This window comes from Carassius gibelio, chromosome A23 (assembly GCF_023724105.1).
Source record: "Carassius gibelio isolate Cgi1373 ecotype wild population from Czech Republic chromosome A23, carGib1.2-hapl.c, whole genome shotgun sequence".
NCBI classification, from domain to species: domain Eukaryota; kingdom Metazoa; phylum Chordata; class Actinopteri; order Cypriniformes; family Cyprinidae; genus Carassius; species Carassius gibelio.
This window is the reverse complement of record NC_068393.1, coordinates 243,009-261,092: the sequence shown is the minus strand read 5'-3', so window position 1 is coordinate 261,092 and position 18,084 is coordinate 243,009. Positions and strand designations below refer to the sequence as shown.

At 46.0% G+C, this 18,084-nt stretch overlaps 1 protein-coding gene, 5 non-coding genes and 2 pseudogenes across 11 annotated transcripts in view; all 8 read left to right on the top strand.

The window, feature by feature from the left end:
* The window catches only part of LOC127944872 (uncharacterized), a 352,827-nt gene extending 346,784 nt beyond the window's left edge, over positions 1 to 6,043 (top strand). For 4 of the 6 annotated variants that reach the window (XM_052541229.1, XM_052541246.1, XM_052541248.1 and 1 more), the window contains one exon: positions 4,862 to 6,043. In XM_052541229.1, coding sequence (XP_052397189.1) covers positions 5,076 to 5,849 — 774 coding nt within the window. In that variant the 5' untranslated portion in view covers positions 4,862 to 5,075 and the 3' untranslated portion in view covers positions 5,850 to 6,043. Of the gene's footprint in view, positions 1 to 2,560; positions 2,693 to 4,861 lie in introns of all 6 variants that reach the window. The other 2 variants (XM_052541236.1, XM_052541218.1) reach the window with 2 other exon arrangements.
* LOC127945436 (U2 spliceosomal RNA) lies at positions 273 to 463 on the top strand. The gene has a single exon (XR_008150768.1). It is a non-coding gene; the product is annotated as a U2 spliceosomal RNA (small nuclear RNA).
* On the top strand, positions 838 to 1,007 carry LOC127945412 (U1 spliceosomal RNA). Its single transcript, XR_008150746.1, has one exon. It is a non-coding gene; the product is annotated as a U1 spliceosomal RNA (small nuclear RNA).
* A 293-nt stretch (positions 6,044 to 6,336) lies between the features above and the next one.
* On the top strand, positions 6,337 to 6,511 carry LOC127945610 (uncharacterized; annotated as a pseudogene).
* Positions 6,512 to 6,885: 374 nt separating this feature from the next.
* LOC127945504 (U1 spliceosomal RNA) lies at positions 6,886 to 7,049 on the top strand. The gene has a single exon (XR_008150834.1). It is a non-coding gene; the product is annotated as a U1 spliceosomal RNA (small nuclear RNA).
* Positions 7,050 to 9,536: 2,487 nt separating this feature from the next.
* LOC127945435 (U2 spliceosomal RNA) lies at positions 9,537 to 9,727 on the top strand. The gene has a single exon (XR_008150767.1). It is a non-coding gene; the product is annotated as a U2 spliceosomal RNA (small nuclear RNA).
* Positions 9,728 to 10,101: 374 nt separating this feature from the next.
* On the top strand, positions 10,102 to 10,265 carry LOC127945492 (U1 spliceosomal RNA). The gene has a single exon (XR_008150823.1). It is a non-coding gene; the product is annotated as a U1 spliceosomal RNA (small nuclear RNA).
* Positions 10,266 to 17,486: 7,221 nt separating this feature from the next.
* On the top strand, positions 17,487 to 17,667 carry LOC127945623 (uncharacterized; annotated as a pseudogene).
* The last annotated feature ends 417 nt before the right edge of the window (positions 17,668 to 18,084 follow it).

Here is an 18,084-nt window from a genome sequence, read left to right as displayed (position 1 = left end):
AACAGGGTAACTTGTAATCTGTAACCTATTACATTTCCAAAGTAACCTTCCAAACACTGCTAAAAGGAGACGTCCAATAGACGTATTGCAGATGAGCAAACAGCCTTAAAACTACATCTTGCAGATGTAAATTCATATGTCAAATAGACGTCTCCTAGATGTATGTGTGCTATCAGGGTACCATCCCCCAGCGTTTTTAGGTCTCCCAAAACTTACCAAAGCCGAGATGGGCATCGCCGTGTCCGGCTTCCTCCCTGCTGCGTCTTAGCAGCATCGCTTCTCGGCCTTTTGGCTAAGATCAAGTGTAGTATCTGTTCTTATCAGTTTAATATCTGATACGTCCCCCATCCGGGGACTACATATTAAATGGATTTTTAGATCACGGAGCTGGAGCCGGGGCTTGCTCCGTCCACTCCATGCATCGGCCTGGTATTGCAGTGTCTCCAGGAACGGTGTGCTTTCCCTTTTTGGGGATTGCCATTTATTGTGTCGAATAGCAGAACAAGGAATGAGAGCTTCCATTGCAGATGCTGTGGTTTATTGCAAACTTTTTTCCTGATGTGTCCACCTGGGGTCTTGGACTCTTCCACTAACGATGCACCCACCTGAGGTCTTGAAGTCTTTCACAGACGAGGTGACGCATCGAATCAGGTGTGTTTGTTTAAAGAGAGTCATCTAAAACTGGCGTTGGGAAGCACCGGCCCATGAGCTTGGCAGTTTCCAGGCCAGTAACGGAAGGCACCCGTCCTTCCTTTCCCGGAGGGGGGGCGGAGGGCTAACCGTTGGTGAGGATGGTAGAGATGCAAATCAGACCTCTGGCTGACCGCCTGGGCCTTCATACTTACCTGGCAGGGGAGACACCATGATCAAGAAGGCGGTTCACCCAGGGCGAGGCTTGTCCATTGCACTCCGGCCATGCTGACCCCTGCGAATTCCCCAAATGCGGGAATCTCGACTGCATAATTTATGGTAGTGGGGGACTGCGTTCGTTAAGGTGAGGTCTTTTAATTATTTATTTTGTTATTTATTGTTGTATTTATTGTTGTTTTAAGTTTTTAGGCTGTTGGTGCCTCCATCATGTCGGCTGCCCGTGCCGGCGTGCGGAGGCACCACAGCGTGCGTTTTTTATTCAGGCAGGGTGAGGGGAAGCTCCTGGGAATGTCCCGTATGGACTTTTCCAGGAAGCTGATCCAAAAGACCCTAGCTTTTAAATGTGATGACCTGAATTGTTTGATGACTCTGCCCTTGAACAAAGGATTTGATGTTAGTTTTAAAACCGCTTCCCTACTTAATGACTTTTGGCAAAGGTTTGAATCAGTTAAAGCCCAGTTCTCCATGTTCACTGTTGAGAAACTTTCTGATAACACACTTAAAACTGTGATTGTCAGGATGTTCAATGAAACCGTGACTGGAGATGATATTTGTGTTTGGTTGGGTAGATTTTGCACTGTTCGAGGCCAGCCTGTCAAAGTGTTAGATGAAGATGGCATTTGGACATGCTCCTGGCGAATTCCCATTAAACAATGGGAAGACGCTGGGGGCTACCAGGGCCTGAAACATCTGCCTTCCATGATTGTGCTCGGAGAGAACAGAGGCTACATACATTATCAAGGAATGCCCAAACTCTGCAGAAAGTGTGCAAGGTTTGGTCATCTAGCTGAAGCATGCCAAGAGTTAATCTGTGGGAAGTGTAGAGAAATTGGTCACAGTTTTGATGACTGTACCAATGGCAGACGGTGCAATCTTTGTGGAGAAACAAACCATCTCTACAGAGACTGCCCTAAAAGTTTTGCCAACAAGCTAAAAATGGCCGCCCCACATGGGCAACAAACAAAGGAACAAAGGAGAGAGGAGGCGGTCCCTGAGGTTTTGGCGGGAATTTCAAATTCCCAGCCGGCCTCAGGGATTGGGCAGGAAGGAGGAAGTGGGGCGGCCACAGGGGCGGAGGCAACGGAACAGGAAGTGGTAATGGAAGGAGAGGAAAGTGAGGAAGAGTCACTGGTAACAGTTTCGGATGGGGTGGAAGAATCCACCGGGAGTGAGACACAGTGTTCACTCCCTAATGCTCAGGTGCAAAAAAGACCTGCGGGGTCTCCTCTGATTGTAATGGAGGAGAAAAAATCTAGGGCAGCATATAAGCTCGATAGTTCCGACTCGGTAGATCTGGAGCGCATGTGGCCCCTAGAGTCCCCAAATGAGGTTTCCTTTTTGCACATTAAGCTAACAGCATCATCGCCAAAGGAGCCACAAGAGGTTCCCTCTGTGGCCTCTGAAGCGACAGGCATTTGCCCTCCTGACCTCAGCTCATCTGGGGAAAAGGAAAGACAAATGCTACAAGATGTAACATGATTTTAATCATATTTTTGTAGTCTTTTTGTTGTCTTCTGTTTTAAATGCCTCATACCTTTTTAACCCTACTGCTCATGGCCCTCACCATCTCTACTATCAATGTCAGAAGTGTGAGGTCCACCATTAGAGCACAGAGTATTTTGTCCCTTTTAAAATCTTTTAAGTCAGATTTGTTTTTATTACAAGAGTGTTCTCTGCCCTTTTTAACTAGGTACACAAAAATGGAAGAGCTATGGTCCGCAGGAGCCTCCATATGGAGCGGATCAAATTTTAACAAAAACGACGGAGTTGCGGTTTTAATTAATAATCCTAACATCCTGGTGAAGGGCAGCACTGTGGTGAGGCAAGGCCGGGCACTTTTAGTAAATCTGACCTTTTTAGACAGGGATTTTAATGTTCTTAATGTATATGGTTTTACGGAAAAGAACGAAAGATATGAGCTTTTAGAAGACTTGCAACCCCACATGCTAGGTAGGGCTCCCCTAATGGTAGCAGGGGATTTTAATTGTGTTTTATCTAAAACAGACAGGAAAAGGGTAGGGGAGGATTTCAGAGTGGACAAAACGTCGGTTTTATTGCAGGGTTTAGTCAGAGATTTTAATTTAGTCGACTGTTTTAAAATTTTGCATCAAAGAGAGGAGGGCTTCACCTGGTTCAGTGGTGATGGTACCAAAGCCTCTCGAATCGACTACGTGTTTACAAGGGACTGCCCGCCAACCGATGCTACATTAACCCCCCTTTTTTTCTCTGATCACCTGATGCTGTCTTGCACCCTTTCACTGCCCATGGGTGTGACGGTAGGGGGAGGGCTGTGGAAGCTGAACTGTTCCCTGTTGGAAGACAAGAATGTAATTTTAGAATATAGGGAACAGTTCAGCCAATGGCAGACCCTCCAAGACTTTTATGATACACGTGCACAGTGGTGGGAGATGGTAAAGGACCGGACGAGACAGTTTTTTAGAAAGATAGGGAAAGAAAAGAAGAGTAGGGAAAAGAAATGCATGTTGGGGTTGCAAAAAAGACTACAAAGGTATTTTAATCTTTTAAATAATGGTTTTGATTTTAACAATGAAATCCAGGATGTAAAAAAGGAAATGTCAGTTTTAGCCAATATAAAAAGTAAAGGGGTCCTTTTAAGAAGCAAAGAGAGAGAAATTGAAGAAGGGGAAAAGTGTACCAGATATTTTTTTAAGAAAATAATAACAAGGGGTGGGGGGTTAACCAGGGTTAAAACAGGGGATAGGGAGGTTAACACAACAAAAGAGATTTTAGAGGATGTGAAAAAATTTTATGGGGCTTTATATAGTTTTAAAAAGGTACACTCAGACACCGTAAAAGAAGTTTTAAATTTTGTTGAGAAAAGGGTCGACTGTCAAAATGAGATTTTAGCCCAAGATTTGAACATTTTAGAAACCCAAAAAGCTCTTGGAGGTTTTAAAAGGGGGAAGTCCCCAGGAGTGGATGGACTTCCCCTGGAGTTTTATCTAACATTTTGGGACATTTTAGGACAAGAGCTTTTGACAGTTTTTAAAGAGTTTGAGACCCTCGACAGACTTCCAGACAGTTTTAGAATAGGGATAGTTTCTTTACTTCACAAAAAAGGTGACCGGACTGACTTAAAAAACTGGAGACCCATAACACTTTTAAATTTCGATTATAAACTTTTTAGCAAAGTTTTAGCAACACGCATGTCAACTGTTTTAGAGGACGTGATTCACCCAGATCAAGCTTGTTCTGTGCCCGGAAGAAAGATAACAGACAACCTAGTGCTGATTAGAGACGCCATCTGTTACGCGAGAGACAGAAATATTCGGCTAGTAGTCCTAAATTTAGATTTTGAAAAAGCATTTGATCGAGTCTCGCACCAGTACCTCTTCCAGGTTCTGGAGAAAATGGGGTTTCCAAAGAGGTTTATAGCCTGGGTGGGACTGCTGTACAAGGGAATAGTCAGCAAAATTCTAATAAATGGGCATCTTTCCAAAGCTGTGAACATACACAGTGGTGTCCGTCAGGGATGTCCTTTATCTCCTCTTCTGTATGTGGCTTGCATCGAGCCACTGGCACAGATCTTGAGAAGGGACAAATGGATCAAAGGACTGGACGTTCCTGGGACGGGGGGACTGACGGCAACCTGTGTTTTATATATGGACGACGTAACTCTTTTAGCCACAGACGTTTTATCAATACGAAGAGCACTGGACTTGACTGACTGGTACGGTCGGGCCTCGGGCGCCAAACTCAATAGAAACAAGTCCGAGGCCCAGCTCTTCGGGCCGTGGGGAGACGTGGACACAGGAGGACTTGATTTGGTTTTTAAAGACAACGATTTTAAGATTTTAGGCGTTAAATTTGATAAAGACGGGGGTGGACGGGAAAACTGGACTGACTTGTTAGGGAAAGTTAGGAAAAGACTGGGGTTTTGGGGACTAAGACAGATGACGATGGAAGGCAAGGTTTTAATTTTTAAATCTGTGATTTTACCTCTGATTTTACTTGTCTGTTCTGTTTTTAGCCCCCCTCGGTGGTTCCTGGGGAAACTGGAGAGGGCGGTGTTTTACTTCCTGTGGGGGTCCAAGTGGGAGCGCCTGAAGAGGGAGACCATCAAGAAAAGGCCGGAGAACGGTGGAAAAGGCCTCCCAGACCCCCACCTGTTTTTAGGCAGCCGCTTCACCGCCCTGCACATTAGTTATGCCACGACCCCATCCAAAGAAAACAAGACGGCTGCAATGGCGCGATTTTGGATGGGGTCTTACCTACGAACACTGAAAATTTTACCAGTGGACTTGAAAACCCCAGTGTCTTTTAACTTGCCCAAAGAGTACAGTTTTATAAAAAAGTTTTTAAAGAAATACCTTTTAGAGAGTGAAGATGTCACCATTTTAACTCAACACAAGTCTCTCATCTCTGTTGTGCAGGACCGGGAACCGGTGAGTCCAGTTCCGGGCCTCACACCAAGTGAGGCCAAACAGGTTTGGCGGAACGCGGCTCACCCCGCTCTCCAGAACAGGCATAAGGACTTATCGTGGATGGTGGCTCATGAGATCCTCCCGGTCAGGGCGGTTATGCACTCCAGAGGCATGGCCAAAAACCCCATCTGCCCGCGGTCCGGCTGCAATTCCCCGGAGACCGTCCACCACCTGCTCTGGGAGTGCAGCACTGCGCGGGACCTGTGGGCCAAGACCGGCCCCCTGTATTTCCCGTGCCTACCAGTGGGTGGGGCCCAGTTCGGGTACCAGCTCGCCATCCTTGGGGTGGGCCGGGGCTTGAAGGACTTGACGGCACAGAAATTTACCTCGCTCTGGCTCACCCTCAACGTCATCAAGGATGCCATCTGGGCCACCAGAAACCTGCTGGTGGGGAAGCGCGTTACGGTAACCCTCCATGCATGCGAGCTAAAGGTAACATCAATGCTGCAGGGGTACCGGACGACGATATTCGGACGGGGGGGCCGGGGTCGCACGGAGAGGGTCCCGGCAGGCACCGACCCTGGCCGCCCGTAGATGCACCCTCACCACTCTGGCTACGGGAACAGCGGGCCAGCGGGCCGGAGGAGAGGGGATCTCCGCTGAGTCCATAAAGTAGCATCTCATGTCCCTGTTCTGGAGAGTGGGGTGATGACCCACTTGATAAGGACTCACCCCCGGTCTTGCACAACAGATGATTTTTAATTGGTGTTTTTTATTGTTTTATCATGAAATAGGTTTTATTAACATATATATATATATATACGAGGCTTGTTTGCTTTTTTAAAATTTGTATTTTACTTTTGGAACTGACCGTACCTTTTAAACACACCTCAATAATGGACTTTTAAAAACAAGCAAAACACTGTGGTTTTAATCAATGCTTTTTAATAATGATTGTTTTTTTCATTTTACCATGTGTATTTATTATATATTATATTGCTTGTTTTAATGTGTGATTAAAAAGAAAATGGTGTGTGAAAACGAAAAAAATGCAAATGAAAAAAATGTAAATGGTGACAATAAAACTTTTTCGAAAGAAAAAATCTGTTCTTATCAGTTTAATATCTGATACGTCCCCCATCCGGGGACTACATATTAAATGGATTTTTAGATCACGGAGCTGGAGCCGGGGCTTGCTCCGTCCACTCCATGCATCGGCCTGGTATTGCAGTGTCTCCAGGAACGGTGTGCTTTCCCTTTTTGGGGATTGCCATTTATTGTGTCGAATAGCAGAACAAGGAATGAGAGCTGCCATTGCAGATGCTGTGGTTTATTGCAAACTTTTTTCCTGATGTGTCCACCTGGGGTCTTGGACTCTTCCACTAACGATGCACCCACCTGAGGTCTTGAAGTCTTTCACAGACGAGGTGACGCATCGAATCAGGTGTGTTTGTTTAAAGAGAGTCATCTAAAACTGGCGTTGGGAAGCACCGGCCCATGAGCTTGGCAGTTTCCAGGCCAGTAACGGAAGGCACCCGTCCTTCCTTTCCCGGAGGGGGGGCGGAGGGCTAACCGTTGGTGAGGATGGTAGAGATGCAAATCAGACCTCTGGCTGACCGCCTGGGCCTTCATACTTACCTGGCAGGGGAGACACCATGATCAAGAAGGCGGTTCACCCAGGGCGAGGCTTGTCCATTGCACTCCGGCCATGCTGACCCCTGCGAATTCCCCAAATGCGGGAATCTCGACTGCATAATTTATGGTAGTGGGGGACTGCGTTCGCGCTCTCCCCTGAAATTGTTGGTGAAACAAAGCAGAAGAGGTTTTTACAGTTTTTTATTTATTTTCCTTTCAGAATGGGGAGTTCTGTCACATGCGAGATATGTGTTGTGCGCCTGTGAAACAAAGTCACTTGCGCTCTTGAAAAATCGGACCCTGGTGGGTAGTTTAGTTCGAACATAGCGCAGACCTTACTTTGAAAGTAGATTGGACTGACTGCAGCCTAGCTGTAACTGTCTCCATGTTGTTTGGTTGTCCTTTTTTTCGATTCGTATTAATTTTGTTGTCGCTTACAGCGACACCTAGTGGCCTGTCGCCGCGCCCTTTTTCACCTGGCCTCGGACTGAGCCCCTGCACAGGTGTGCCGATTTGGGTGAAGGGATCTCACTCCTTCCTGGAGTTATAGCCATTCGAGCCACCTCGGACACGCCACCTTAGCACGCTTTGAGGTCCCCTCGCCAAGGTGAATGGAAATTTCCTATTTTTTTGGATGATTATTGACAGTCAGACTCCAGAGAAGCTTTCTGTGCTGATTTGGGTGGGACTGGGCCAAATACCTGGCGCCAGGTTGCAAAAGAAGGTTTTCGACAAAATCCAAAATACCCGAAAATTTCGTCAGAGCGACGGGCCAATCTGAGACCTGCGTCTCGTTCGGCTCGAGCCAAGGATTCCGGTGACATAAGGCACGTGGCTCTGCGACCAACCGTTTGGGAGTTACGAGCGATGCCGTACTTTCCGTCGCTGCAGTTCCACCGTCAGGCCGATCGGGACAAGGCCCGGTGACGTTGCAGACAGGGGAGGGTACTACCATCCCGCAGTGTTGCAGGTGTTTTCATCTTTGTTTGATTGTCCATTTACATTACATTTTCCCTATTTTTCAGCTTACGGCGCCACCTAGTGGCCTGTCGCCGCGTCCCTTTTCACCTGGCCTCGGACTGAGCCCCTGCACAGGTGTGCCGATTTGGGTGAAGGGATCTCACTCCTTCCTGGAGTTATAGCCATTCGAGCCACCTCGGACACGCCACCTTAGCACGTTTTGAGGTCCCCTCGCCAAGGTGAATGGAAATTTCCTCTATTTTTGGATGATTATTGACACTCAGACTCCAGAGAAGCTTTCTGTGCTGATTTGGGTGGGACTGGGCCAAATACCTGGCGCCAGGTTGCAAAAGAAGGTTTTCGACAAAATCCAAAATACCCGAAAATTTCGTCAGAGCGACGGGCCAATCTGAGACCTGCGTCTCGTTCGGCTCGAGCCAAGGATTCCGGTGACATAAGGCACGTGGCTCTGCGACCAACCGTTTGGGAGTTACGAGCCATGCCGTACTTTCCGTCAGGCCGATCGGGACGAGGCCCGGTGACGTTGTAGACAGGGGAGGGTACTACCCAGATAGCACACTTACGTCTGCAAGATGTCTGTTAAAGAAATGTTGATCTGGAAAGCATCTGCCATCTACAAACGTCTGACATACGCCTTTCAGATGTCAGTTTTATATACCTTCTAAATCATAAACATCTAAAAGACATCTAATTGACATCTATCTGACATCTAAAAGGCAGTGTTGGGGAGTAACTAGTTACATGTAACAGCATTACGTAATTTAATTACAAAATGAATGTAACTGTAATTAGTTACAGTTACGAAGAAAAAATTAGTAATTAAATTAAAGTTACTTATGAAATTTTTAACGATTACAAAGGCAATTACATTTGAATATTTACACACATCCACATACAGATTTCACTGATTTCTTTCCCAAATTGCACTGACTGTTCTGAGACATACGCCCTAATAATTTCCAGAATTTTAACAGAATTTTTTGTTTTTCCCAGTCCGCCCTTCCTGTAAATTAATGGCAAAAACATGCAGTTTCATTTAATACAAATAGGCCTACTGAAGCTTGCAGTGTTGTCAGCCTCTGCCGCCTCAATATAGGAGTACATGAGCACATAAACATCATTTCTAGAACTGCTCTGTGTCACGTCATGCATTTTACCTATCATATCATATACAAAGAGACAGCAGTTTAAAAAAACACCAATGTTTCAGGAGTTTATTATACAGGAATGACACATGCTTATTAGATAACTGTATTTGAGTTGATGTATATGTTTTTATTTATTATTATTTCATTTTCACAAATTTAGAAAAGTAATCTAAAAGTACTCAAAAGTAATTAGTTACATTACTTTAATAAAGTAATTGAAAAAGTTATACTACTATAACATTTTAAACAGGGTAACTTGTAATCTGTAACCTATTACATTTCCAAAGTAACCTTCCAAACACTGCTAAAAGGAGACGTCCAATAGACGTATTGCAGATGAGCAAACAGCCTTAAAACTACATCTTGCAGATGTAAATTCATATGTCAAATAGACGTCTCCTAGATGTATGTGTGCTATCAGGGTACCATCCCCCAGCGTTTTTAGGTCTCCCAAAACTTACCAAAGCCGAGATGGGCATCGCCGTGTCCGGCTTCCTCCCTGCTGCGTCTTAGCAGCATCGCTTCTCGGCCTTTTGGCTAAGATCAAGTGTAGTATCTGTTCTTATCAGTTTAATATCTGATACGTCCCCCATCCGGGGACTACATATTAAATGGATTTTTAGATCACGGAGCTGGAGCCGGGGCTTGCTCCGTCCACTCCATGCATCGGCCTGGTATTGCAGTGTCTCCAGGAACGGTGTGCTTTCCCTTTTTGGGGATTGCCATTTATTGTGTCGAATAGCAGAACAAGGAATGAGAGCTGCCATTGCAGATGCTGTGGTTTATTGCAAACTTTTTTCCTGATGTGTCCACCTGGGGTCTTGGACTCTTCCACTAACGATGCACCCACCTGAGGTCTTGAAGTCTTTCACAGACGAGGTGACGCATCGAATCAGGTGTGTTTGTTTAAAGAGAGTCATCTAAAACTGGCGTTGGGAAGCACCGGCCCATGAGCTTGGCAGTTTCCAGGCCAGTAACGGAAGGCACCCGTCCTTCCTTTCCCGGAGGGGGGGCGGAGGGCTAACCGTTGGTGAGGATGGTAGAGATGCAAATCAGACCTCTGGCTGACCGCCTGGGCCTTCATACTTACCTGGCAGGGGAGACACCATGATCAAGAAGGCGGTTCACCCAGGGCGAGGCTTGTCCATTGCACTCCGGCCATGCTGACCCCTGCGAATTCCCCAAATGCGGGAATCTCGACTGCATAATTTATGGTAGTGGGGGACTGCGTTCGCGCTCTCCCCTGAAATTGTTGGTGAAACAAAGCAGAAGAGGTTTTTACAGTTTTTTATTTATTTTCCTTTCAGAATGGGGAGTTCTGTCACATGCGAGATATGTGTTGTGCGCCTGTGAAACAAAGTCACTTGCGCTCTTGAAAAATCGGACCCTGGTGGGTAGTTTAGTTCGAACATAGCGCAGACCTTACTTTGAAAGTAGATTGGACTGACTGCAGCCTAGCTGTAACTGTCTCCATGTTGTTTGGTTGTCCTTTTTTTCGATTCGTATTAATTTTGTTGTCGCTTACAGCGACACCTAGTGGCCTGTCGCCGCGCCCTTTTTCACCTGGCCTCGGACTGAGCCCCTGCACAGGTGTGCCGATTTGGGTGAAGGGATCTCACTCCTTCCTGGAGTTATAGCCATTCGAGCCACCTCGGACACGCCACCTTAGCACGCTTTGAGGTCCCCTCGCCAAGGTGAATGGAAATTTCCTATTTTTTTGGATGATTATTGACAGTCAGACTCCAGAGAAGCTTTCTGTGCTGATTTGGGTGGGACTGGGCCAAATACCTGGCGCCAGGTTGCAAAAGAAGGTTTTCGACAAAATCCAAAATACCCGAAAATTTTGTCAGAGCGACGGGCCAATCTGAGACCTGCGTCTCGTTCGGCTCGAGCCAAGGATTCCGGTGACATAAGGCACGTGGCTCTGCGACCAACCGTTTGGGAGTTACGAGCGATGCCGTACTTTCCGTCGCTGCAGTTCCACCGTCAGGCCGATCGGGACAAGGCCCGGTGACGTTGCAGACAGGGGAGGGTACTACCATCCCGCAGTGTTGCAGGTGTTTTCATCTTTGTTTGATTGTCCATTTACATTACATTTTCCCTATTTTTCAGCTTACGGCGCCACCTAGTGGCCTGTCGCCGCGTCCCTTTTCACCTGGCCTCGGACTGAGCCCCTGCACAGGTGTGCCGATTTGGGTGAAGGGATCTCACTCCTTCCTGGAGTTATAGCCATTCGAGCCACCTCGGACACGCCACCTTAGCACGTTTTGAGGTCCCCTCGCCAAGGTGAATGGAAATTTCCTCTATTTTTGGATGATTATTGACACTCAGACTCCAGAGAAGCTTTCTGTGCTGATTTGGGTGGGACTGGGCCAAATACCTGGCGCCAGGTTGCAAAAGAAGGTTTTCGACAAAATCCAAAATACCCGAAAATTTCGTCAGAGCGACGGGCCAATCTGAGACCTGCGTCTCGTTCGGCTCGAGCCAAGGATTCCGGTGACATAAGGCACGTGGCTCTGCGACCAACCGTTTGGGAGTTACGAGCCATGCCGTACTTTCCGTCAGGCCGATCGGGACGAGGCCCGGTGACGTTGTAGACAGGGGAGGGTACTACCCAGATAGCACACTTACGTCTGCAAGATGTCTGTTAAAGAAATGTTGATCTGGAAAGCATCTGCCATCTACAAACGTCTGACATACGCCTTTCAGATGTCAGTTTTATATACCTTCTAAATCATAAACATCTAAAAGACATCTAATTGACATCTATCTGACATCTAAAAGGCAGTGTCGGGGAGTAACTAGTTACATGTAACAGCATTACGTAATTTAATTACAAAATGAATGTAACTGTAATTAGTTACAGTTACGAAGAAAAAATTAGTAATTAAATTAAAGTTACTTATGAAATTTTTAACGATTACAAAGGCAATTACATTTGAATATTTACACACATCCACATACAGATTTCACTGATTTCTTTCCCAAATTGCACTGACTGTTCTGAGACATACGCCCTAATAATTTCCAGAATTTTAACAGAATTTTTTGTTTTTCCCAGTCCGCCCTTCCTGTAAATTAATGGCAAAAACATGCAGTTTCATTTAATACAAATAGGCCTACTGAAGCTTGCAGTGTTGTCAGCCTCTGCCGCCTCAATATAGGAGTACATGAGCACATAAACATCATTTCTAGAACTGCTCTGTGTCACGTCATGCATTTTACCTATCATATCATATACAAAGAGACAGCAGTTTAAAAAAACACCAATGTTTCAGGAGTTTATTATACAGGAATGACACATGCTTATTAGATAACTGTATTTGAGTTGATGTATATGTTTTTATTTATTATTATTTAATTTTCACAAATTTAGAAAAGTAATCTAAAAGTACTCAAAAGTAATTAGTTACATTACTTTAATAAAGTAATTGAAAAAGTTATACTACTATAACATTTTAAACAGGGTAACTTGTAATCTGTAACCTATTACATTTCCAAAGTAACCTTCCAAACACTGCTAAAAGGAGACGTCCAATAGACGTATTGCAGATGAGCAAACAGCCTTAAAACTACATCTTGCAGATGTAAATTCATATGTCAAATAGACGTCTCCTAGATGTATGTGTGCTATCAGGGTACCATCCCCCAGCGTTTTTAGGTCTCCCAAAACTTACCAAAGCCGAGATGGGCATCGCCGTGTCCGGCTTCCTCCCTGCTGCGTCTTAGCAGCATCGCTTCTCGGCCTTTTGGCTAAGATCAAGTGTAGCGGCGATGGCTACGTCGAGGGGAGATGGTGCTTTGCCGGCCATGATGGCGCGGTTAAAGAATACTGTACGGATTCAAGTGCTGCAGAATGCTGTTCGGTCTGTGAAAGAAAACTTCAGGAGGGAATTTGTGGTCGTGGATGTCTTGAAAGGAGTCTTCAACGTAGCAGCTTCATCAGTGTTCTGTCTTCAGGATTTCACCGCAATGGGATTTATGGATTTGACCTTCTTCAATTTAACGGACTGTGTGAGTTTTTTTGAGTCTTGGGGGCATAAAAAGCACAAGTTGTTGGAAGGACTGAGTTTGCACCCTCTGTTTGCACAGGATTACTTACCTCTCACAATCCACCTATACAATCCTTTTGTTGAGGATGTGGAGGTAATGACTTTTCTTGAGAGGCACTGCGAGGCTGTGAAAGGAGGTGAGCGTGTGAGGGATCGGTTTGGGATTTGGACTGGAAAGAGGCGGTTTTTTGTGAAACTCAAGGTGGACTCCGCAGTCCCTGGAAGCCTGATTCACCTACCTGGGTCCATTTCCATTGGGCCTAACAGGGGCTTTCTCTACTACCCTGGGCAGCCCATGTATTGCAGGAGATGTGGTGGAGAAGGACACATTAAAACAGACTGTGAAGGACAGCGTTGTCGGTTTTGTGGGAAGGCGGACCACGTTGCTTCTGCCTGCCCCGCACCAAAACTTTGTAGCCTTTGTGGCAAGGCCGATCATCTTTATCGTACCTGTCCTTCAAGAAACAAGTCATATGCGAGCATATTGAAGGAAGGTCATGATCTGCAGGCAGACCTGGAGGCCATTCTTAGCAGTCTACCAGCAGAAAGGGAGGGGCATCTTCAACAAGCGACAGGTGCGAATGATCAGAGAAGTATGAGTACATCAAGTCAGGAGTGTGCTGGTATGAAGGAACAAGCGGATGGAACTGTGGGGGATCTGATAACCTTGTCCCTGGATGGAAAGGAGGTAAAAGGAGTGGGATCAGAGGAGCAGCTTAATGCATCTCCAGGATGGACAGATCTGGACTTCACAGAGGTGCTTTCTGGGGTGTTGGAGGTGGATAAGGAGCAGACCATTTTGGAGCCTGCAACTGGATCAACCCATCAACGAGAGACAGTATATAGTGAGTCAAAGATGGAGATTGCAGCAGAGTCAGCATCTGGGACTGGCCGTCGCAGAGCCTGGAGTGAGGCCAGTGACCCTGATAATGGGGAAATATGCAAATACAGCAAACTGGAGAACTCTGTTAGTGAGGACTCTGTGAGTCAAGATTGTAATGAGGAGGGTTATGAAGGAAAAGAGAATGAGGAGGGAGGAACAAGCACTGGTTGGGGGGATAGTATTGAAGAGGAAGAGGGAGGGGAAGAAATGATAGCAGAATCCGGGGAATGGTCTGAAGTGGTTTCAAGGAGGGTAAAGGGAGGAAGGGGAAAAAGAGAATGTGGGAAAAATGGGGAGGAATAAGGGGGGAAGTAGGTTGGGGAAGTATTTTGGGCAATATGGGGGCTTTTGGAGAGAGTCCAAAGGTTTTCAATGGGACTGTTAAGAGTGGCAACATTTAATGTAAGAGGGCTGAAAATGGCAGAGCGCCGGACAGCAGTTTTCTTTTCTGTTAAAGATTTATATTATGATGTTTTGTTTTTACAAGAATGTCACTTGGAGAATGAAAGGGATGTGGAGAATTTTTCGAAGGATTGGACTCGGGGACCATCCTTTTGGGGAGTGGGGAATGTGAGGGCGGATGGGGTGGGGATTTTATTCTTTTCCTGGGAGGTGATAGTTGAAACATCTGGGGTGATTGTTCCAGGGAGAGTGATGTTTGTGGATGCAAGATGGAGGGGGGTGGCCTTGCGGTTCATAAATGTGTATGTGCCCAGTAAGCGAGAGGAGAGGGAAGGTTTTTTGGGAAAAATATTTCCGTTATTATATACGAACCGGCTGGTGGTCTTGGCAGGGGATTTTAATATGTCCCTAGAAAAAAATTCTGGGGGGGAATTGGCAGGGGTTATTAAAAGTTTTGGATTACAAGATTCAGGTCAGACAGCTGGAGGGGAGGGTTTAGGTTATACATGGTTTAACAGTAGGCAGGAGGCATCACGGTTGGATTATATATTTTTGTCAAAATCTGTTAAAGTTAGTAGCTACACAAGGCAGCCAATGTGGTGCTCAGATCATTGTTTAGTTGGGGCTGGGGCAGAGTTGGAGGCAGGGCAAAGGGGTCGGGGGAAGTGGAGGATGAATGTTACATACCTCAAAGACCAAACCTTCTGTAAGGTTTTCCAGGTATTATATGCTGGGTGGTGCAATTTAAAAGAATTCTACCAGTCACATTCTGACTGGTGGGAAGGGGTGAAGGAGAGGATTAGGTTTTTTTGCAGGGCATGGGGTTTAGCTTTGGAGAAGGCTAAGAGGAATCAAGTGCGTCAATGGACTAAAGAACTGCAAGTTTTATGCTCTCAAGGTCTATTGAGCACTGTGCAAGGGTGGAAGAAAGCCAAACTATTGCAGGACTCTTTGAATGAACATTATAGAGGGGAAGCACAGAAGTTTGTTATGCAGTCAGGTGTGTGTCAGCGTGTGTTAGATGAAAGGCCTACAAAGTTTTTCTTTTCTACTGTGAAGGGCAGGCAGAAGCGTAGCAGTATGGAATGTTTAAATACAGAGAAGGGTAAGGTTTACTCAGTTGAAGGAATGCTCAAGGCTTCAGTTGCCTTTTATAAGGAGCTGTTCGCGAATAGAGAAATAAGAGAGTCAACAACGGAGGGGTTTCTAGAGGATCTGGACAGGACCTTGGAGGAAGAGGAGGCAGGCAGGTTAGAGAAGGAGGTCACCTTGAAGGAAGTAGAGGTAGCAATTAAGTCCTTGAAGAGAGGCACGTCTCCAGGTGGGGATGGTCTCCCAGCTGAATTTTATCAAGCCTTCTTGCCTTTAGTAGGCCCTGAACTGATTAAGGTCTATCAGGAAAGTCTGGAAGTGGGGAAATTGCCTATGTCTATGAGGAGGGGGTTGGTGACCCTCCTGCATAAGAAGAATAGCAAGGAGGATTTGGCAAATTGGCGGCCAATAACTTTACTTACTACCGATTATAAGATTCTGGCGAAAGTCTTATGCTTACGGCTTAAGGGGGTGTTAGATTTGGTGGTTCATCCAGATCAAACTTGTGGGGTTCCAGGAAGATCAGGCAGCCTCAATTTAGTTTTGATCCGGGATTTGATCAGTTGGGCTGAGCAACGGCAGCTTCCTTTGGCAATCCTGAGCCTTGACCAGGAAAAGGCCTTTGATAGGGTTAGCCATTCTTTTTTGTGGTCAGTGTTGGAGAAGCTTGGATTTGGCCCAGGGTTCAGAGCCTGGATCCAGCTTCTGTATAGTGAAGCTTTCAGTCAGATTAGGATTAACGGGTTCTATTCTGAACCAGTGAGACAGTTGGGTGGTGTGAGGCAAGGGTGTCCTTTGTCACCCTTGTGCTATATACTGTCTTTAGAGCCTCTGATTAGTCGGCTACGATTAACAGAAGCTCTGACTGGTGTAGTAATGCCAGGTGGAGGAGGGATAAGGGCAAAAGTGTTAGCTTACGCAGATGATATGACAGTCTTTTTGACCACAGAAAAAGATTTTGCAGTGACAGGAGAGATTTTGCATAGTTTTTCTGAAGCCACAGGGGCCAAGATAAATGTCAGTAAATCTTCAGTGATGTTTGTAGGACGGTGGAGTAAGAGGACTGTGGTTCCAGGAGGGTATACCTTGTGTCAGGATGGCATGAAAATCTTGGGTGTTCATTTCTTCAAGGTGAATAGTGCACAACAAAATTGGAAGGGGATGTTGGAATCTTTACAATCTAAAGTAAACCGGTGGAGTGTAAGGGATCTGTCATTATGGGGTAGAGTACAGGTAGTGAAGGCAGATGTGTTGCCCAGTATTAATCATCTGGCTTATGTTTTTCCCCTACCTTTTTGGCAAGGGAGGAGAATGGAGAAGTTGATTTTTTCTTTTATTTGGAGAGGGAGGACTGAGCTAGTATCAAGGGCGCAGATGTTTCGTCCTCTGGCTGAGGGAGGCAGAGGAGTGCCGTGCCTCCCTTGGAAGGTTACGGCTTTGTTTATTGCATTTGCAGCTCGCCTAGTGGTACAGGCTCCAGGGCATAAAGCACATGTGTTGGCTCACTTTTGGTTGGGCTGGCCTTTGAGGCATTTAACAGGGTGGAGTAATAGGGTGCCTTGGTCTCTGGATAGACCTGAACATTATAAAGTGGCGGCAGACACTATTAAAGAAAATCCTTGGTGCATGGAAGAGTCATTGTTGTTAAATCATAGGAAGCTGTATGATAGGTTGAAGGAGAGCTCAGTTAAGGAAGCTAGAGGGGCAGGGCCTCCAATTGAAGTGAACTGGTTGTCCTTGCAACCAGATTATTTGGTAGGGAGGTGTAAGGATGTCAAACTTTTGGCAAGTTTGGTTAAAGAGGTAAATGGGTATAAGGTCGTTTATGGAGAGGAGGAGACGAGGGCTGTATGGGGGGGACTCCCTCGGGTAGGGGTGGGATAAAGTCTTGGGTGTCAAAAATCTAGTTTTGTTTATGAGGCACTGATAGTAATGTGTTGTTCACTTTATATGAAGTTATTTTTGAGTTCGGAATGTTCAAACTGAAAATGTGTATGCCTTTGTTACAAGTGGTTCATTTGTAAATTTGTATGAGTGTATGGATTTAATAAAAAAAAAAAAAAAAATCTGTTCTTATCAGTTTAATATCTGATACGTCCCCCATCCGGGGACTACATATTAAATGGATTTTTAGATCACGGAGCTGGAGCCGGGGCTTGCTCCGTCCACTCCATGCATCGGCCTGGTATTGCAGTGTCTCCAGGAACGGTGTGCTTTCCCTTTTTGGGGATTGCCATTTATTGTGTCGAATAGCAGAACAAGGAATGAGAGCTGCCAATGCAGATGCTGTGGTTTATTGCAAACTTTTTTCCTGATGTGTCCACCTGGGGTCTTGGACTCTTCCACTAACGATGCACCCACCTGAGGTCTTGAAGTCTTTCACAGACGAGGTGACGCATCGAATCAGGTGTGTTTGTTTAAAGAGAGTCATCTAAAACTGGCGTTGGGAAGCACCGGCCCATGAGCTTGGCAGTTTCCAGGCCAGTAACGGAAGGCACCCGTCCTTCCTTTCCTGGAGGGGGGGCGGAGGGCTAACCGTTGGTGAGCATGATAGAGATGCAAATCACACCTCTGGCTGACCGCCTGGGCCTTCATACTTACCTGGCAGGGGAGACACCATGATCAAGAAGGCGGTT